Source organism: Gymnoscopelus braueri, assembly GCF_963280865.1.
Source record: "Gymnoscopelus braueri genome assembly, chromosome: 4".
Classification (NCBI taxonomy): domain Eukaryota; kingdom Metazoa; phylum Chordata; class Actinopteri; order Myctophiformes; family Myctophidae; genus Gymnoscopelus; species Gymnoscopelus braueri.
The window spans coordinates 45,973,185-45,991,568 of record NC_137605.1 but is presented as its reverse complement, the minus strand read 5'-3'; the positions used below and the strand labels follow the sequence as shown (position 1 = coordinate 45,991,568).

Genomic DNA, 18,384 nt, shown 5'->3' with positions numbered 1-18,384 from the left:
ACGTCTTTTGGGGCCGGGTGGGCGGGGCATTGCCAAAATAAATAAGTTCATGGTTTCTTTTGAAAAACCCTTTAAAACATTTATTTTCTTGCGAGGCCACATGTCCTTATGGAAACAATTAACAGCAGGTACGTTATGTTTCGGGGTTCGGTAGCGTGTGCTTGGCAGAACACTGCATAGACATGCTTCTGGAAGATATCAAATGGAAGTTGAGAAGTGATAGGGCAGTTTGTATATGTAGAAGGGCCACATCCACAAGGCTGTTTCACCTGCTTAATGAAAAGTAGGCTTTGCACCTCAAGCCAGTAATAGAGGAGGCAGGACAGGAGCATGGCCCTGCTCATTTAGAAGGGGTGTGGGTGGAGGGGGGGGTCTGAATTGACTGGTAAATCACAGTCTTCAAAGGCCAGACTCTTATTTATGCTTTAGCTTCACCAAACATGTCTACCGCTCACTAAATCCATGAATCACCCCCCTTCCCTTGAACACTTGTCAGTGGTGTGGGTGAGAGACTGATCAGCAGTGTGGTTGAGGTCAGAGAAGGCCAAGGGGAGTTTAACTTAGCAAACTCACACCGCTAACACCAAAGTGCCTCAGCAGATTTAGAGCCCCCTCCAAAAACGTTGAGACCACAAAGTGAAACAAAGTAGGAACCTAAGAACTTCTCCTCTCCTCTCTTACCGTATTGGTGGGGTCGTCCTGTAGGATTGCGTCATAGTACTTGTTGGCCTCGTCGTACCTTCAGAGACAGAAACAAAAAAGGAAAAAAAGGAAGTTAAGAAAGAAAACAGATTTTGTTTTGTTTTTTTAACGACTCACACGATCTCACGAGTCGGGTAAAATTAGGTGGTGGGGAAATCAAACGAGAGTTCAAGGCAATCAAGTTTCTGTATACAGCGTGGCAGGTTTCTGTGATTACATTACGGCGAGGCCGTACGGAAATCAGCAGTGATGTGAAGGAAAGAAATAAACAGTCGTTAAAGTTAGCGTTGCCGGTCAAACAGCCGAACTTCACGGTGAGTCATGAAATCAATACAAACAAAGCACCCTGATTCGGAGATTGTACTTCCATTTGATTGCATCCAATTTGATTCACCTTTTAAACAAATCAAATTGCTGCTTTTACATCTATCCAGCACCGCAGCTCAAGTCGTTGGTTCAGTTGCCTTACTCTTGGCCGATACGGAACCCCCGCCCGCACATATGAACCTGATAAGCAACTACATCCAACGCGCGTCTCAAACTGTGTGGGAGAGCCCACATGGATTCTGTTATGAATGAAACGTTATGAGCTGTAAATATCAAATCATACGGTAAAGAAATATGGGAAATAAGAGGCATGTGCACTTCACTTGTCATGTCAAATCAGGGTCTGATGGATGATTTTGAAACTTTTTTTTTTTTATTGGGAGGGGGGCAATCTGCAACGCTGACACTTTAGCAGCCAAAGCCAGGGTTCCATGATCAAAACCTGTCCCGCCCACAACCTACAACAGACAGAAGCAACTCTGGTTCCGATTAGCGCTGAACAGCCCCACTTCCAGCACCACTCCGTCCCTCACTTCCACTTTATTACTCAGCCACACTCTGGGAGATTTCAGATGGCACCAGGCAACCACTCAATGAGCCACTTTGATTTGCTTTATTTACTTAGGGACCATGGTAGATGTGCATGCGTGCGTGCATCTGTGTCTGTGTGTGAACGTCTGTGCGTCTGTGTGTGTGTGTGTGTGTGTGTGTGTGTGTGTGTGTGTGTGTGTGTGTGTGTGCTAGAGTGGGAGGAATAGGCCTGCCTTAGTTGTTTGAAGCTTCGTCATTCAAGTGTAGCTTTGCCTGCTGCCAATTAGGTCCCAGCATGCCGTTTATTTAATCTGACGGTGCAGGAGCAATCACTCTCAATTATCGCATAAACTCTGACATAACCGATAAACCAGTCAACGTGATCAGGCAGAGGAACGTGAGAGAGGTGGTAAACAGATTGAATTACCCTTACTTAGCTTTGTAAAGTAAAAAAAATACACGCTGTTTCTTTCCTTTCTCATGCTCTGTGTCCGTCTGCTTTTTTATGAATTGTGAAGTTGAAAATAAAATCGTCCACAGAGAGAGAGCGAGAGAGCGAGAGAGAGGGACAGAAGTTGATATTGCGGTGACATGTCAATATTTACAGGGCACACAAGACCTACTCTCTCAGACAAAAATAAAACACAACAGGAGAAAGAGCGAGAGTAATAAAGACAGAGGGAGAGAGAGAGACTGAGAGAGAGATAGAAACCAGAGCAGATTGAGGGACCCCCAGAATAACAGTGGGATTCAACCACTTCCTTCCCGGGAATCCCTCTCAGGCTAAAGGGCCACAGGGCTACCCAGCATTGAACTCTTCCTCGCTCCTCTCCCCTCGTCTCCAAAGGAATGGTGGGTGAGCCAACATAAACACACCCCACCACACATGCACACAGACACACAGACCACCATACCACTTAGGATCTGCAAGCAGTTCCTCCCCCGATACCCCCTGAAGTCCAATACGTTAAATATTGAGCTTGCGTTTGTTTTTTGTGTGTTTTTTTGTCATTACCATGAGGGCCCTCATTGCTTACCTTTCCAAAGCCTCCAGCCGCATGCCCGATAATCGCTTCACTCTGTGGCTATCTTGAAACTGCTTCCTCAGTTCCTGTAGACAGGTCTGCAAGGATGTGGGCAGAGAAAAGAGCAGTTATGGTTGGCAGTAACTTACCTGGCGTTATGGTCCATTAATAACACATCTCTCTAAGAAATTAACACAAACAAATCACAATGTATATGTATATTGTGGATTCCCAATCAAGGACGTTGCAAACAAAAACAAGGCTAAAATTGGATCATCAAGTCAGCGCAAAGCAGCGAAAGAAAAAAAAAAACAGGCAGTGTGTTTTCCGTTCGTAGGACGCATCATAAAAAAAAAAGTCAACAACACTGTACTATGCAAAGGATGTAAAAATCTGCAGTTACCGCGTTACGCATGTGGGCACCCACAATTCCACCCTCACTACTATAAAAAGGAGAGGGAGGATGCCTTCTCCTGCAAGCGCTTTTTCATTTTCCCTCTTCTACAAGGAACTGGAGGCTGTTGTTTCATACACTCGTGAGAGAGGTGAGGAATGGTTATCGTCACATTCAGTGTTATCCCGAACGAGATGGAAAGTCTGCACTGTGGTCCGAATCTTTCGCCCCATCCAGCAGCTTATGTCTGGCTCTCCTGTTTTCTCTGGTATGGTAGAAAGGCTGGCAGCCAGGCAAAAAGACATTTAACTCTAATGTCATCTGTACCATTATGCACTCAGTGACCCCATGATTTCTGTTAAGGGAATTATCACACACGTGATAAACCACGCAGAATTACAATTTCTATTTTCACAGGGCTTTTTTCTATGCAGACTTGACCATTTTCAGGACCGACGAACACTCCTAAATGTGATGTCAAAAACATCCCATAAAACTCCAGGATGGCAAATGAATCCTTGGGGGGAAAAAGGCAGTTGAACTTCATAAACGAGGGCCAAGCTCAGCTAACACTTAAGGCGTGCTTCAACAGTCATTTTGTACACCCTCTTATTCCAACACTCAGCAAATAGTTTTTCCAAAGTACAGACAGAGTAATACTTTTTGGCCAAATAAAAATCATATTCACACATTTGGCACGATGGGCTGCAAAGTAGCAATGGCTTCGAGAAAGTGAGCGATGGCTTTTCGGGCTGTAGGGTGTGGGAGGCAGATGTTAGTAGGAACTTACCAAAGCCAAATCGTCCCGACTGCAGTCCAGCGCAGCAATCATCACCTGCTCATAAATAATCCATACTGGGCAAAGGAGACAGAGACAAAGAGGTTTTAGAGAGAGACACTTTAATACCCTTCCCACTCAAGAGCCCTGGTATAGCACTGAAAAATGATAAATTGACTTCTTGTACTGTCTTAAGCTGTGACTCAAACAGCAGCACAGCATGTTAGCTGCTCCCACCCTGAACTCACAAGTGATTTATTGAAACGGCAGCTACACTACACATCTACCATGCGTCAGGGGTATATTCTACATTTGTACGGTACATACATATTTCTTAGGCTATACAATATTTATGTTTCGATCGAGATAAGCATTATCTGGCTAGAAAATATGCTTAGACTAGAGCTTCTTAGATGTCAATGTGATATGTTAACTAATTCGCTATAAAGGAACAGGTTTAGATTGGACTATTGTGAGGGTTGTGCCAGAGTATTTGAAGAAATGTTGAAGTGTGTTGTCATCAACTAAAAATATCTGTCAGAAAAATTTGGCTGAAAATGGTGAGATGTTTAAAACACTATATGTGTTCAGTGGAACCAAAAACCAGAGCAAATGTTGGAATTGCAGCAGAGGGATTTTTCCAGTCCATTGCACAGGTTAGCGTTAGCGGCTGTGTAAACAGTTACTGTATTTTACATACCAGAGCAAGTTTGGTCAGCTAATTATAGATGGATTAAAAACGAAACACCAACGGTTTTCATAAAAATGTATGTTGCAATTGATTAATGTCAAAATGTATGTCTGAAGTTATTTAGGTGGCATGATGTTACCAGTACTGGGAAATAACTGAACAATATGAATGATCTGAAGAATTCTACAAAGACACTTGATATTTTTAAATGTATTTTTCAACTACCTCTACTTTAAACCCATCCACAGTAATGCAAGTGTGGCTCCTGACAGTGAGAAAGGACAAATGGAGCAAATTGACAAAGACAGATATTGCTAACAGTGTTGATTGAATTGTGTAATTCAAGTTAACGTCTTTATAGGCCAAATGTCAGAATATGAAGACAGATGAAATATTAATGTTTTGTCCATAATATATATTGTGATATCCTTAAGTTGTATCACCAAACACCACATTAAACCTTTCCTACATGGAGCTAATGGATACTAGCCATATCTAGCCATATACTGCAATTAGACTAAATATAGTTTAAAATGTGTTTGGAAAAGACACTGCATAGTCACTTCTCAAATGTTTATCACTGCCACCGAGGAATGAGGAATTACATGGGTAAGAAGGTCAGTGTCTCGTTACTTTGGCACAAAATTGTGATATTGATTTGTGAATTTTGTTACCCAGCTGTAGCTGGTCATATCAGATTCTGGCCATAACTGATTTCTCAATATATTTATGTCTGCACCATGATGCATATTTTGACTTTTTTGTGTCACAACACATTATGGAGCAATATGTCTAGTCTTGACACTATAAAATAAAACTCCCAACACGTCTTTGCGTGTTATTTTATTCTTTTTTTGCAGTTGTGTAGCAAGGACATAGTGAGACACTTCACTGACCATCTGCATCACTCCTGTAACATGTTTCACTTTGTGGCTAGCAGTAAGAGATTCAATGTTTACTAAAAATGTTTATTGCATTCGTCAGCTATCACAATATAATATATTCACTAATAGCTTTGGCTGCCAAAGACAATTAATGAGATTAATACTAAATGTCAGAAGTCTATTTCAACAAGCACGCCACACACTCCTCTGCCAAATGGACACCCAATACTACTAATTGAAAAAGAACAATAAAACCTCACTCCAAAAACAAACTGATAGCCCTCTGCTAAGACAAACAAATGCCTGGAGTTTTCTTTTGCCTTTTTATGATTCCAGCTCTTGTTTTGATAATTGCAATCTTGTTTCACAGCCAATTTAAGAGCTGGTTTCAATAAAAACCATGGTGTGTTAAATGTTTATCCTCCACTTTAAGGACAGTATGAATCATAATGACTGGGGGGAAAAGGAGTTTCACTGCGTAATTCAGCAGGACTATAAAGGAAACCTAAACCTTGTTGTGTTTATGGTAGGTAAAACTGAATCTACATTGCTGCAAAAATCATAAAGTTGAGTCAGAGCCATTCTGCAAAACAGGCAAAGGGCTTAGTAGGGTGCTTTATGACTTTCAAACCGGTGGTTTTGCTGTCTTAACCAATAGATCCATACGTTTTTTTTTTATCCACACAGTGTGTTTATTTTCACTACTTTTCAAACCATCGGATTTATGAACACTGATAATGGGGCTTACACTGTTTCAAATTACTGTTTATTTATTTATTTTTGGTGAAACCGCCTTTGCACTGTTCAGGTGGTAGCCAAACCCAGAGAAATGATGTTGCATCCCTCAAAACCACATTGAAACTGTGGAAAACAGGAGTAAATGCAAGTGGCAGATTACCCTCTTAAGCCCTATTTTAACTTTGTCATATGATGGTGTTGTGCGAGGAAAATAGTCGACCTACAAGCTCACAACAATGCTTCACAAAGCATTGTTGTGAAGCAGTTGTGAGCTTGTAGATTGGCTATTTTCGCTATTGTCTTCTCAAGAAGTGGTTGTATTAATTTGACTCCCCCTGGGGACTATACAAAAATCTAATAAAACATTTGGGAAAAGGTTAGCCTATAATACATGCTCCAAATAAGGACGTACTATGGGTTCATGTGGTTACAGAGGCTTCACAAACGTGTATCCAATAATCTAAATACTGAGAAGTTATGAATTTTGCCTAGCTCTGTGTAAGCCTATATGAAAACATTTCAGGAGTAATAACATGAGTCAGACTGAAGGGAGATGCCTTCACACATCCATGGATCCACGCACTATATAATCATCCACTCCACTTGCACCTTGTCTTTGTTTCCATTCCTTGTTTTCCAACTTCCAACCATGATCATTTTACCTCACGTCACTTAATTATACGTTACTTTATGTCCACGTCTGAATTACGTTTGCAAACCCTGTGTTTCTATCCATGTCTTTTGACAGAAAAACATAAGAAAGGGACCCTATGTTTCTTACGAATTCTTTGTAAAAAGAAATGTTTTAGAAATAATTAATCCAGAGTATATTTTGTTAACCTGCCCAAAAATAGCCTGACGTGAGGCTCTCTCTTAACCCATTAAGACCGGGAACCGAGTACGCGCAGAGTGCCGCGCTATGAGCTTGTAGATCTGTTATTTGTTTTTAAATCTTTGAATATATATATTTTTAAACCTAACATTTGTACCTAAAATTTTTGCTTCTGGGGGTCCCTGGAACAGCATATTTTGAGATGGGGTCCTCGGCCAAATACATATCATTTTGGGGGGCCTTGACATGAAAAGGTTTTGAACACACGACTGCACCAACATACGTTCTTTTCAGAAAACTGTTAGGATTTAGAAGATTTTTCTTTTTATCAGCCGCAGGTCTTAATGGGTTAAAAAAAATAAGTTAATGACAGATAAAATCCAATGTGCTTTTATTTAAGTAGGGCAACCGCAAACTGAAAAGCCAAGCAACGTTATCCACAGAAAACGTCAAGATCCAATGCATCTGGGCCCACAGTGGATAACATTATCTGTTCTTCTAAGCATTCCAAAAAGAATAATATTTGAGTGCTACACGTACTGAACTCTACACGCAGACAGTTCCTCATTCAAAAACCACTATTAGATTGTGAACATAAGTGAGGGCTATGTCCTCCTTCATTTATATGATGTGCCATCATATTTATATGATGTGCCATCATATTTTCATCAAAGAGACAGTGAGAAGCCTTGCTCATGGACCAGCAACCAAACCAAACAGAATGTTTTCCATGGCATTTAGTGTGGGATCTACATCAGGTCTGTGAATAAAACCCACCTCTTCATATTCATTTCCTGTATTTTTTACATTTTGTCTGTATTGGCAGTGATGCGCCGTGTATGTCGGTGGAACAGAATGTAACAGAGAGAGCTAATTATATGAAGCTGGGTAATTCAGACTTGTTATTGAAACGATCATTTTCTGTGGTCATTTGAAATCGCTATCTGACAATCTGACAGGTCGATATCCTTCAGCCCAACTTACTGTCATCCCCGAGTTTAGAGCCATGTTCGCCGATCAGCTCCTCGCCGACTTCCACAATCTGCTCGCTATTTCTGCTGTTATCTTCTCTCCACTTCCGCAGCTTGTCTCTCATCTCTGTCAACAAAACAATTAAGCAATGAGAGCAATTTTTGTATTAGTATACTATTAGGTTAAAAATGTGTGTGGCAGTAGTGGGCTAACTGACATTCTATTCTTTATCTTCAGTGTATTTGTGCATTACATTCATGTCTAGACATTTTCACTGTAGGACACCATTTTTTATCAATCAAACCATGATTGGCCATTAGCCTTGGATCAAGACTATCATATATGTATTTTATCGATTTTGACAAAAGTCAGACTCAATTAAAATACATCTATGATAGTCTTGACGATGTGGGATGAGAGTGACATTCAAAACTTAAGTAGGCACACTGTTATTTATAGGAGTAAATAATCTCATGAGACGTGGGTGATTTGAAAGTTCCATTGAAAACAAATCGAGTAGAACGTGTCAGTGTTGTTTTCAAGCCAACGTTGACATTGGATCAAGACTATCATACAGCCGCAAGCAACTCTTAGATCTCCTATTTTTAATATCTGGAATCTAGAGTTGCAATACCAACCCTTGACAGCCCATACATCCAAACAGAAAAGTCCTATCTGATTGTATTAAACGACGTTAAACTCACCAACATTGCAGCTGTACGGAAAGCTTGGATTAACCTATTTGTATCTGCAAAGTTTTTGTTTCATAAAATCCACCACAGACATGTTATGAGCTACTTTCTGTCAATAAATTATAAAATCCATGCAGGTGATTATTTTTGGAAGCGCTCGTTGGAAATCTCTCAACGGTCCTTTGTACCACCCGTTTTGAAATGTCACATAATGCAACGTTGTTCATTTTCTGTTTGGATGTATGGGCTGTCAAGGGTTGATATTGCAACTCTAGATTCCAGATATTAAAAATAGGATCTAAGAGTTGCTTGCGGCTAACTATCACAGATATATTTTATCGATTTTGACATTTTCACATCTATCATAGATTGGAAAGTCAGACTCGAGAAAATACATCTATGATAGTCTTGATCGAAGGCAGTAGCCTTGGATCAAGACTATCATAGACATATTTTATCGATTTTTTACTTGATCAAAGGCAGTAGCCTTGGATCAAGACTATCATAGACACATTTTATCGATTTTTGACATTTTTATATAGATATAAAAATGTCGAAATCGATAAAAAAAAATCCAAGGCTAGATGTGTAAAATATTACAGATCCAAGGGCTTTCTTTCTTTGACGAGGACCAGGCGGCGCTGCTGTAGTAGCTAAAGCCAAGTTCCCATTGATTCTATTGCTAGAAACGTTATAATCTCATATCATCATGTCGACTGCAGATGGCTCTTTATTTGCATCGGACACAGAGATAACGGGATAACGCAGAATCACCCTCATGCTGTGTTCACACTGGCAGCTACAGAGATACAGGCTACCATTCTTTTCTCAATGGAAGCCAGCGACATGAAGATACAACGATAGATACATCCAACGTTTGTAGCTGCTACAAAAGCTACAAAAAACGTTGAGCTAGTTTCAACTTCAGCTACAAAGTGTGAACGCAGCATTACTCTTCACATTTAAAACTCGCTAGTTGGTAAGACAGTTAAAAATTAGCTTAGCTTCATTATCGACCACTAGCTAAGCTTTGCTAGCTTGTGCAGCTAATGTTGTCAGTCAGATGCTTAGTAATAAGCCAGTAACAACCTTCCTCTTTACATCTCACTCACTGTGAACTAAACACACCGGACGACACGTTCAGTTAGACGCGGATTTTTCAGTGATATAAATGAGAAAAGCACGTTGTGTTTTAATGTGTTGTTTACCTTCCCAGCCCACATCGTACATCTCTGACACCGACGCCATCTTTCTTTCTCATTGAATGACAACACACGGGTGGGTGTGACGTCATGGATGATGTATCTGCTGTGGGTGTGGCCTGTTTGACAAGTCAATGGTCATCTTAAAGTTAGGAGGAAAAAGTGCTAAAAAATGTTTTACTTTAAGTAAAAGTATCAATACTGCAATGTAGAAATACCCTGTTACAAGTTAAGTCCGGAATTCAAAGTTTACTTGAGTAAAAGTACAAAAGCATTGGTTCAAAATTCAAAATATACTTTAAATATAAGTCAAAGTGGTCATTATGCAAAATGTCCCATTTCACAAGTTTTCAAATGTATAAAATGTTTAAAAATCTTTAGAAAATAGCAGATCTACAAACTATTTTCAAATGGATGAAATGTAAATAGGGGGTGGGTGGGTATTGTATGTTTTGTAATAATAATCAAAATCTACAAATAACTAGTAACTAACTAATAGTGGTCTAATAATTGTGGTGGAGTAGAAGTAAAAGTATTGAAAATTGGAAATACTAAAAGTAAAGTAGAAATGCCTCAAAATCGTACTTAAGTACAGTACTTGAGTAAATGTACTTAGTTACTTTACACCACTGTACTTGAGTGTTAGGCTACTGTACTTATATTTTGAATATCTGTACTTTACTTGAGTATTTGTATTTTTGTGCGGTGAAACCGCCCCTATAAGTGAGGTTTGGATATTTGTACAACAAATCCTGCGCTGTGATTGGCCAAAAATTTACAAAAATGTACAAAAATGTACCCCGCCTAACCCTGCACCGTGATTGGCCAATCACAGTCTATTCAGGACTGTGATTGGCCAGTGTCACATGACACATGTGCATAGCCCTATATAAGAAACCATAACTTTAAAAAAAACATACATTGGTTTTTTTTAAGTTATGGTTTCTTCCATCATAAAGAGTGTTTCAATAAATGTATTAATTTTTTGTACATGATTGGTTGACTCCATTCAGTATTGTGATTAGCTAGCAAGACACCGCCCACTTCACACAGGGTGTGATTTTTGGGCGGTGAAACCGCCCCTATAAGTGAGGTTTGGAAATTTGTACAATTATCCTGCGCTGTGATTGGCAGGATAATTTGTACAATTATCCTGCACCGTGATTGGCCAATCACAGTCTATTCAGGACTGTGATTGGCCAGTGTCACATGACACATGTGCATAGCCCTATATAAGAAACCATAACTTGAAAAAAAACATAAATTTGTTTTTTTCAAGTTATGGTTTTGTCCATCATAAACAGTGTTTCAATAAATGTATTTATTTTTTGTACATGATTGGTTGACTCCATTCAGTATTGTGATTAGCTACTAAGACACCGCCCACTTCACACAGGGTGTGATTTTTTGATACTTTATGACTTTCTCTCCACTGCGTTTCAATCACAAACATTGTACTTTTGACCACACACTACTACATTTCTAGGAAGGGAAAAAAGTAGGCTACATTAGGAATTAACCATTTGATCTGTATGTCAAATAAAGTGAAAATAGCAGATCTACAACCTCACAACAGGTTGCAATGTGTTGTGAGCTTATAGATCGACTATTTACACTTTCCCCCCAAACTCTTTGAAAATGTCTGGAAAATATTTTAATTGTTTTGGAACAATTGTCAAAATTTTAATGCAGCAATGCATTGATATTAAAAAGAAAATTTACTTTGTAATTTCTTCTTTTGAATATTGTCGGTATCAGCCGATAACGCAGGAGTCTATCCCTGTCCCCTTGGAGATGGATTGCTGAGGTGAAGCGCCATACCTACCATCAGTTCCCGGTACTTACCGCACGACTTGCCGCACCCAAGCCGTGCTACTCATAGGCTTAGTTTGCGGTGCACAGGATCGAATCCATAACCTTGAGGTCCAAAGGCGAGAGCTCTACCGACTGAGCTACTGAGCTAATTTTATAGAGCAACCTTCACTTGTAGTTGAGTAATATTTGACCAGGAGTATGTATACTATGATGGTTGAGTAGAATGAGTACTTTGTCCACCACTGGATATTTACATACCAGCCTGGCCAACAATATCAGTTGCTTTTTTAATATAATTATATTGACATTAAACGTTATGAAAAGGTTACTGTACTGGTGGCAGAATGGAATAGAACTCAGTTTATGTGTGAGGCACAATTTGTAACACTGTATTATACAAATAAAATGTATTATGATGATGATGATGATGATGATGATGATGATGATGATGATGATGATGATGATGATGATGATGATGATGATGATGATGATGATAATGAGCTACGTTGTGTTTATCAGGGTGGATTCTTCCACTCCTGACATCACAGTATGGGAAATGTATACTCTTCAAACAATTTCCAAAACATATAATAATAATAAAACTTTATTTATATAGCACCTTTCCAAACTGGGTTACAAAGTGCTTTGCAAAGGAAACAACATTTAATGCCAAATTATAGCATAGGTAGGCCTACTGTTTTTCAAATTGAAAGTGTTTAAAAGTATCTCTTGCCCTGTCTTTAGGGTGATTTATATTTGGTTGTGTGCTGTGTCGCTGTCACACATCAAAAATAGCAGATCTACAAGCTCACAGTGCACTGTACATGCTTATTGCTTTACATTATGCAGGTGAACTATTTCTTTGCCTAAATTTAAAGACTAATTTGTTCTTTAAATTTCATTTTAGATGGAGGCCAGTGGCCATGTCCTAGATCTTCATACTGGTAATGTTCGTCATTTAGAACTGCAGGACAATAAATCGTGTTGCACTAATTCTCTCTATTCTTAACATTGTTGTTCCTGCTGCAGCAGAGACCAGTGAATGATATTAATGACTTTTATCAATTTGAATGTTACAAGTCTAGATCATATATGCTGTGCAGTGTCAAGGTCAGCGAACAGATGTGAGGCACTGGGAAGCTAGGGTTCTAGCACCATCTACAATGAATCATAATAAATCTGTCATTGCCTACCCATAGCACTATCCAAAGACATAATGGTCTGTAGGCTGGACCTTCAGTGAAACCATTTACAAGGCCAGATGCTGTCACTCTGATGCTCCATAACATTCTCAAATCATTCCCCGCAAAAGGATCGATTAGGACAGTCAACTGAACCTAGAATATATCAACTGTCCTCCCAAGATTAACATGATGAGATGTGCTTCTCCTTCACATCTCCCATTTTCTTCCTGTTTTGCCTAGGATTCAACAGATTTCATCGCCTGTTTGTTATGAGCTTCTCTCTCACTACATTACCCACTTGTTTGAGGTGCAACATTGGTCATTGCACTGACTGTAGCCTATAGCGTATTCATGTACTTTGTTAATGTTCTATTGTCTCAGTTCAGGTTGCAACACCCTAATTAAAGGATCTACACCATGAATTTAAAAAAAATATTTGGCTCAAACCTTTTTCAAAAGGTTTGAGCCTAAATCATCACTCAGATATACTCATCCCAAGTCAATTGTCTCTGGCTTATACAGCACTTTCAACTGCAATACCAAAACGTCCTTTTGGGCAGGGGGGGGCTACTGAGCAATTCTGTCTGGCCATCATCAATGCAATGGCAATGCAAGTGATGTCACTTGCATTGCCATTCTGAAATGGCCTGTTCAGACACGCCCATTCTGAAAATCTCTGAAATGAGAATGAATGACTGAATGTTAAAAAAAAATTCATGGTGTGGCCCCTTTAAGACTTCATAACTGAAATATTGGTGCTTCAATAATTGTCACTGTAACTATGAGGAGGAATGTGCAGCCACTTTTTGTTTAGTACACTATTTACTATTGTCACAGTTCAACATGGCGGTGCTTTCCTGAATTACGCATGATCATTGTTGGGCAAGTGCACAAGGGGATTCTTAAAATGTCATCATCTTTGTAAAATAAAAACACTTTGTGTTGTTTAATGTACTTTCAGCTGAAGCGATCCATAGACTTGTAATTTTCAAGTCTGCACATGGCAGTCGGTTGATATGTGGTTGGGGATTTTGCTGGAAAACCAAATACTAAAGGAGCCACGTTAGAACAAGTGAACACTGTCCTTTGGGGTAAAGGGCATAACTCTCCCTGCCAGGGTGCTAGTAAAAGGCCACAGGCCCAGATCATGACCTGAATTAAAGAACAGACAGGGCCTGACTCACAGGATGACATGGCATAATGGTAAATGCCCTCTGTGCACAGCTTTAAGTATTTGTCTATAGGATTGTCAGTGTGAGGTGCATCTGACCCAAAAGAAGCTTTCGGACATAAGGTGCCTGTTTACCTTGGAGCTACTCTCTCGCACAGAAATGTCACAATAAGGGAGATCAATTGCAACCATCTGAAAAGCCAAATTGTACTACTTGACTGGTGCTTACGTAGGTTTCCATTCTCTGGAAGCCCCACATGGGACAAGCATACATATATTTTCCCTTTCAGTGTCCATGCATTAAAAAAAGAAATATTCCAGTAAAAACACTTCACAGACAGAATATTTTGATTTGTGACAGAAGCAATCAGAGTTGGCAATCTCTAAAATGAACAGTTATGAATTGAAAATTGAGGTAAGGTTGAGGTGCTTTCTGTGGTTTTGAAACAGCTCCTGTTCCATCTAAATTTCTTTCTCGTTGGTGTCGCACTGTGAGTTGCGGAAAATGAAGACAGATGCAATTAGCAACAATGTTTGGACTCAGCGCTCTGGAGCCAGCAGTGCTGTGTTTACTTTGAAATCTGATTAGGTCCCCTGTCCGACCAAGTTGCATTCACCTCTCTGTGAATCACTCTCTACAGATGACTCCAGCACACGTTGCCTCTGATGGTCTCCCTCCATTGCACCTTTGACCTCACCCATATCCTGAGTGAGAGGCCCTGAGCGGGAAATTATGGCACATCACAATTAGGCTTCCTCACTCTCTCCTCTCTCCTCTCTCCCTGGGTTTCAGTGCTTCAGTGCCAAGAACAATATTCAGCCCCATGTCAGACCAGCTCCGTGCTGGTAATTGACGTTACTCACCCAGTACGAAGCTTAGGATGTATAGCTCCCAAGACACCTTGTGTAGCAATGCGATTGCTCATTGTGGAGTGGAGTATTACCACATGCACTATATTATGTGTTGCTGGATTGGTTTTAATAGCCAATCCTTCTTGCTCATTAAATTCAATTCAAACACGAGTTTAACATCACCACGCACACGATTATTTCCAAAAGACTTTAGCACACTGTGTGTGTTCAGCCACATCTGAACGACGTGTCAAGACAATTAGATGCATGTTCCATCATGAGAAGGGGTGGGAATTTACAAACCAACAACCCCATCTGTGCAACCTTTGAAGTTACAATAAATTGATTTTTGTACACATAAACGTATTCTGCCTGGTACTGGTTACATTAACAGAGGAAAAACAAAATCAACATGAAGTAACTATCTTTTCATTTATTTGTATTTGAGTACTCTAAATAAGTTGACACAGCAGGGCTACTGCAGAACTAGTTTGACCCTTAACCCTGTGTTCATGAGTACACTTTGCCAATAATGCAATATCTCTGGAGACCTGTAAATCAAATATTGCAGCTTTTGCTCCCTGGAAACCACAAAACACATTATTTTCCCCTCGGTTTGAAATTACACACATTAGAGGTGCAATGACTGGTGAGGTTCATTGATTCCCTAGCATTTGTCCTATTTTTCCAGCTTGAAACGCAGAGCACTTCTACGTCCCCTCAGGGGGGCTTACTTGAGGTTTGCCGTTCAGAGAAGTCGTGGCCCTTGCTCACTCTCCTTAATTGCTTTCTTCCAATTGTTCTGAGAGTGGTTTTCTTCGGGGGCCTCATCTAAGTTACACAAATACATGCAACAGCCGTTATTCCAGAAATCCAGAATCCAGACGAACAGGAATAATCAAATCCCCTCCCCTCTACGACGAAAGCCCATAGCTAAACAACATGATCTGGAGTTATCAGGTTTCACTCGTCTTTCTTTTTCTTTTTCTTTTTCCTTTTTTCTTTTTCTTAAGAATTTTCATGACCACAAATTTGGAGATAGCACCACATTCCCTGTAATGTCATGTTTTCAGAGAAAATTGCAGAGGAAAAGTGAAGTTATGCATATCATGGAGAGTGAGTCTGGGAAAGGGTTTGTGAAGGAAGATTAGGGGGGTCAAATATTGTTCATGCCCTTTTCTGCCTCAGGAGATATTGCTGAAGTGTATAATCCACGATTATGGCATCACACAATTTTACATGCTAACAGCCGGTGTGTTTTGTAAGCATGTGGCATATGGCCATGTGAGGACACGCTAAAGTTAGAAGAGTACATGATATGCACTCTGTGTAAAGTTGACATGTGCTGTACAGATGTTCTGCCATGCTTGGTGCCACTGGCTGTTTGCTGGGAGTTTGTATCTTTTTCTGGCCCCTAGGCTTGGTTGATAAACTTGGTCCCATCGAGTATGACAGTGCTGAAGTCAGCATTGGGCTCAGGCTCAGGAATGTAGGCTACTGATTTATAGCCTGACACACACTAGGAGCAAGGTAATGCATATAAAAAAAAGTCTCCAAAAGAAGCATTGAAATTCATATGAGATATTCTGAAATTACTATTCGCAGAGGGGATGCTTGGCTTTGTAACATCCAGCAGAAGCATTCATCTTCTGATCTTATTGATTTATTTTTTGATAGATATAGAGAGAGGGGCTGGTGGTTGGTGTATTTGGCAGTGTCATCCCCTCTCCCTGCCTTGGATTCATCCGTTGACCGAGAAAGCGCTCTCTTTCGGGGAAGTGAAGTTCTGAGGTTTTCCATGGAATCTTTGACCCATCACTTTATCCCCTTTAAGTTTATCCCATTAAGGCAGCTAAGGAGTATTTTCTACAAGACTGACACATTAAATGATTAATAACTGTTTCGCATGCTGAAATGTTTCTGACAACATCCCTATATTGGATGGCGATAAACAGAACCTTAGATCATGTGTGGTCAAAGCAAGTCTTTTGCTTACAAAAGCACACATTTTGATTTACAGCAGCAGAAATGGTATATGACTGTTTACAGTTACTTTGTTTTCTGAGCTTTGCTTAAAGGTTTGATAAGCCCCCATCCTGGAACTCTTCATGAATTATAATGGTGATATGATGTGGAACTAAAGCTTAATTTATATTTTGTTTATGACAGTGTTTGAGATTAATTAGAATTTAAGCTATAAGTCCCTCTAGCTTGATTGGGCTGACCACAGAAGCATCTTGGCACCTATTTGACACTGCCCAGACATACTGTATGTTATTTTTTGAGACCATGTATTGTATCCCTACCAAGTTTGAGTTTGACAAACAGCAATGGAAGTGAATTTAGATTTAGGTTCACATGGGGAATAACTAGTTTCAGAGACCAATGTTGTGCTTACCCTACCAGCATAGTTGGAAACACAACATTTTGGTTTGTGATAATCAGTTCTCCGCAACCCAGCTCCCACATTTCAGTACCTACTTTTCACTACCATTCACTACCAAATTTATTACATCTTGAATTTCCGCACTTTGAATTATTCTTTTTGAAGGTTTATTATACTGCTGATGTATTATCTGATTAATGTACCTAATACACAACATATCATTACAGTGCCCAGAATCCCTTTATATTTTTTACTATATGACGTGGCCAATTTTCAACTCCTGTGGGAGTTCATGGGTTTGGCTTAGTTTTGATCTGTGGGGATGGATGAGCATGCAATTGAATAATTTAATTCACCCTTTTATAAAACATGAGTTGAGAGTTTAGGACTACATAATGTTCAGTTGCTGAGATTCTCTGGATAGGAAACAATCAAGAAGACCAATAGGATGGGTGCTGGATCCAACACACGGCTCTTGTTCAGACTTCTAATATATACTGTACTGTACAGTCACCATCTTGATAAATACCTATAAATCCATGTGACATAACACACCTGTTGCACAATTGCCATCAGTTAAATTGTAGAAAACACAAATGCATTTCATTTATTACTATACACAGATTTATTTATATATAGATACTCACTGTCTACATATATACAAAAGGTACCTGAAGAAAACCACTGTATATACAATTCAAGGGGAAACAGTTGATACTATATTCTATGTCCCCTTTGATGGAATACTGCCTGCTGCCAAATCCTATTACCTGTATCTTGGATCTTATTAATCCATTCAATCCGGGAACGCATCTCTGTCATTTTAGACTTCTTTGGCTATTCAAAAATAGCAGATATACAAGCTCATAGCGTGGCACCGAGTGCCGTGCAATGAGCTTGTAGATCTGCAAATCTTGTAGATTTGTGCAAATCTTTTAATACATATATTTTTAAAGAGAACATTTGTAAAATATATTTTGTTCCAGGGACCCCCAGAAGCAAAAATTTGAGTTACAAAAAAGATTTGCACACATTTTTCAAAAATAGCAGATCTACAAGCTCATAGCTTGTATATCTGCTATTTTTGAATAGCCAAAGACATTTAAATTGACAGAGATGTGTTCCCAGATTGAATGGGTTAATGAGCATGTCACACCAACATTTTGCTGCTTGTACAGACTCCCTAACATGAACATGCTGGTGAGAGC

The 18,384-nt window shown here is 39.6% G+C and overlaps 1 protein-coding gene across 2 annotated transcripts in view; it reads right to left on the bottom strand.

Moving 5' to 3' along the window:
* Positions 1-9,818, bottom strand: part of emc2 (ER membrane protein complex subunit 2) — a 43,490-nt gene extending 33,672 nt beyond the window's left edge. For both annotated transcript variants that reach the window (XM_080427064.1, XM_080427065.1), the window contains exons 1-5: positions 9,775-9,818; positions 7,887-8,000; positions 3,770-3,834; positions 2,598-2,683; positions 682-739 (exon numbers count right to left, since the gene is read on the bottom strand). In XM_080427064.1, the coding sequence (XP_080283190.1) occupies positions 682-739; positions 2,598-2,683; positions 3,770-3,834; positions 7,887-8,000; positions 9,775-9,814 (363 nt within the window). In that variant the 5' untranslated portion in view covers positions 9,815-9,818. The remainder of the gene's footprint in view (positions 1-681; positions 740-2,597; positions 2,684-3,769; positions 3,835-7,886; positions 8,001-9,774) is intronic.
* Between the last annotated feature and the right edge of the window lie 8,566 nt (positions 9,819-18,384).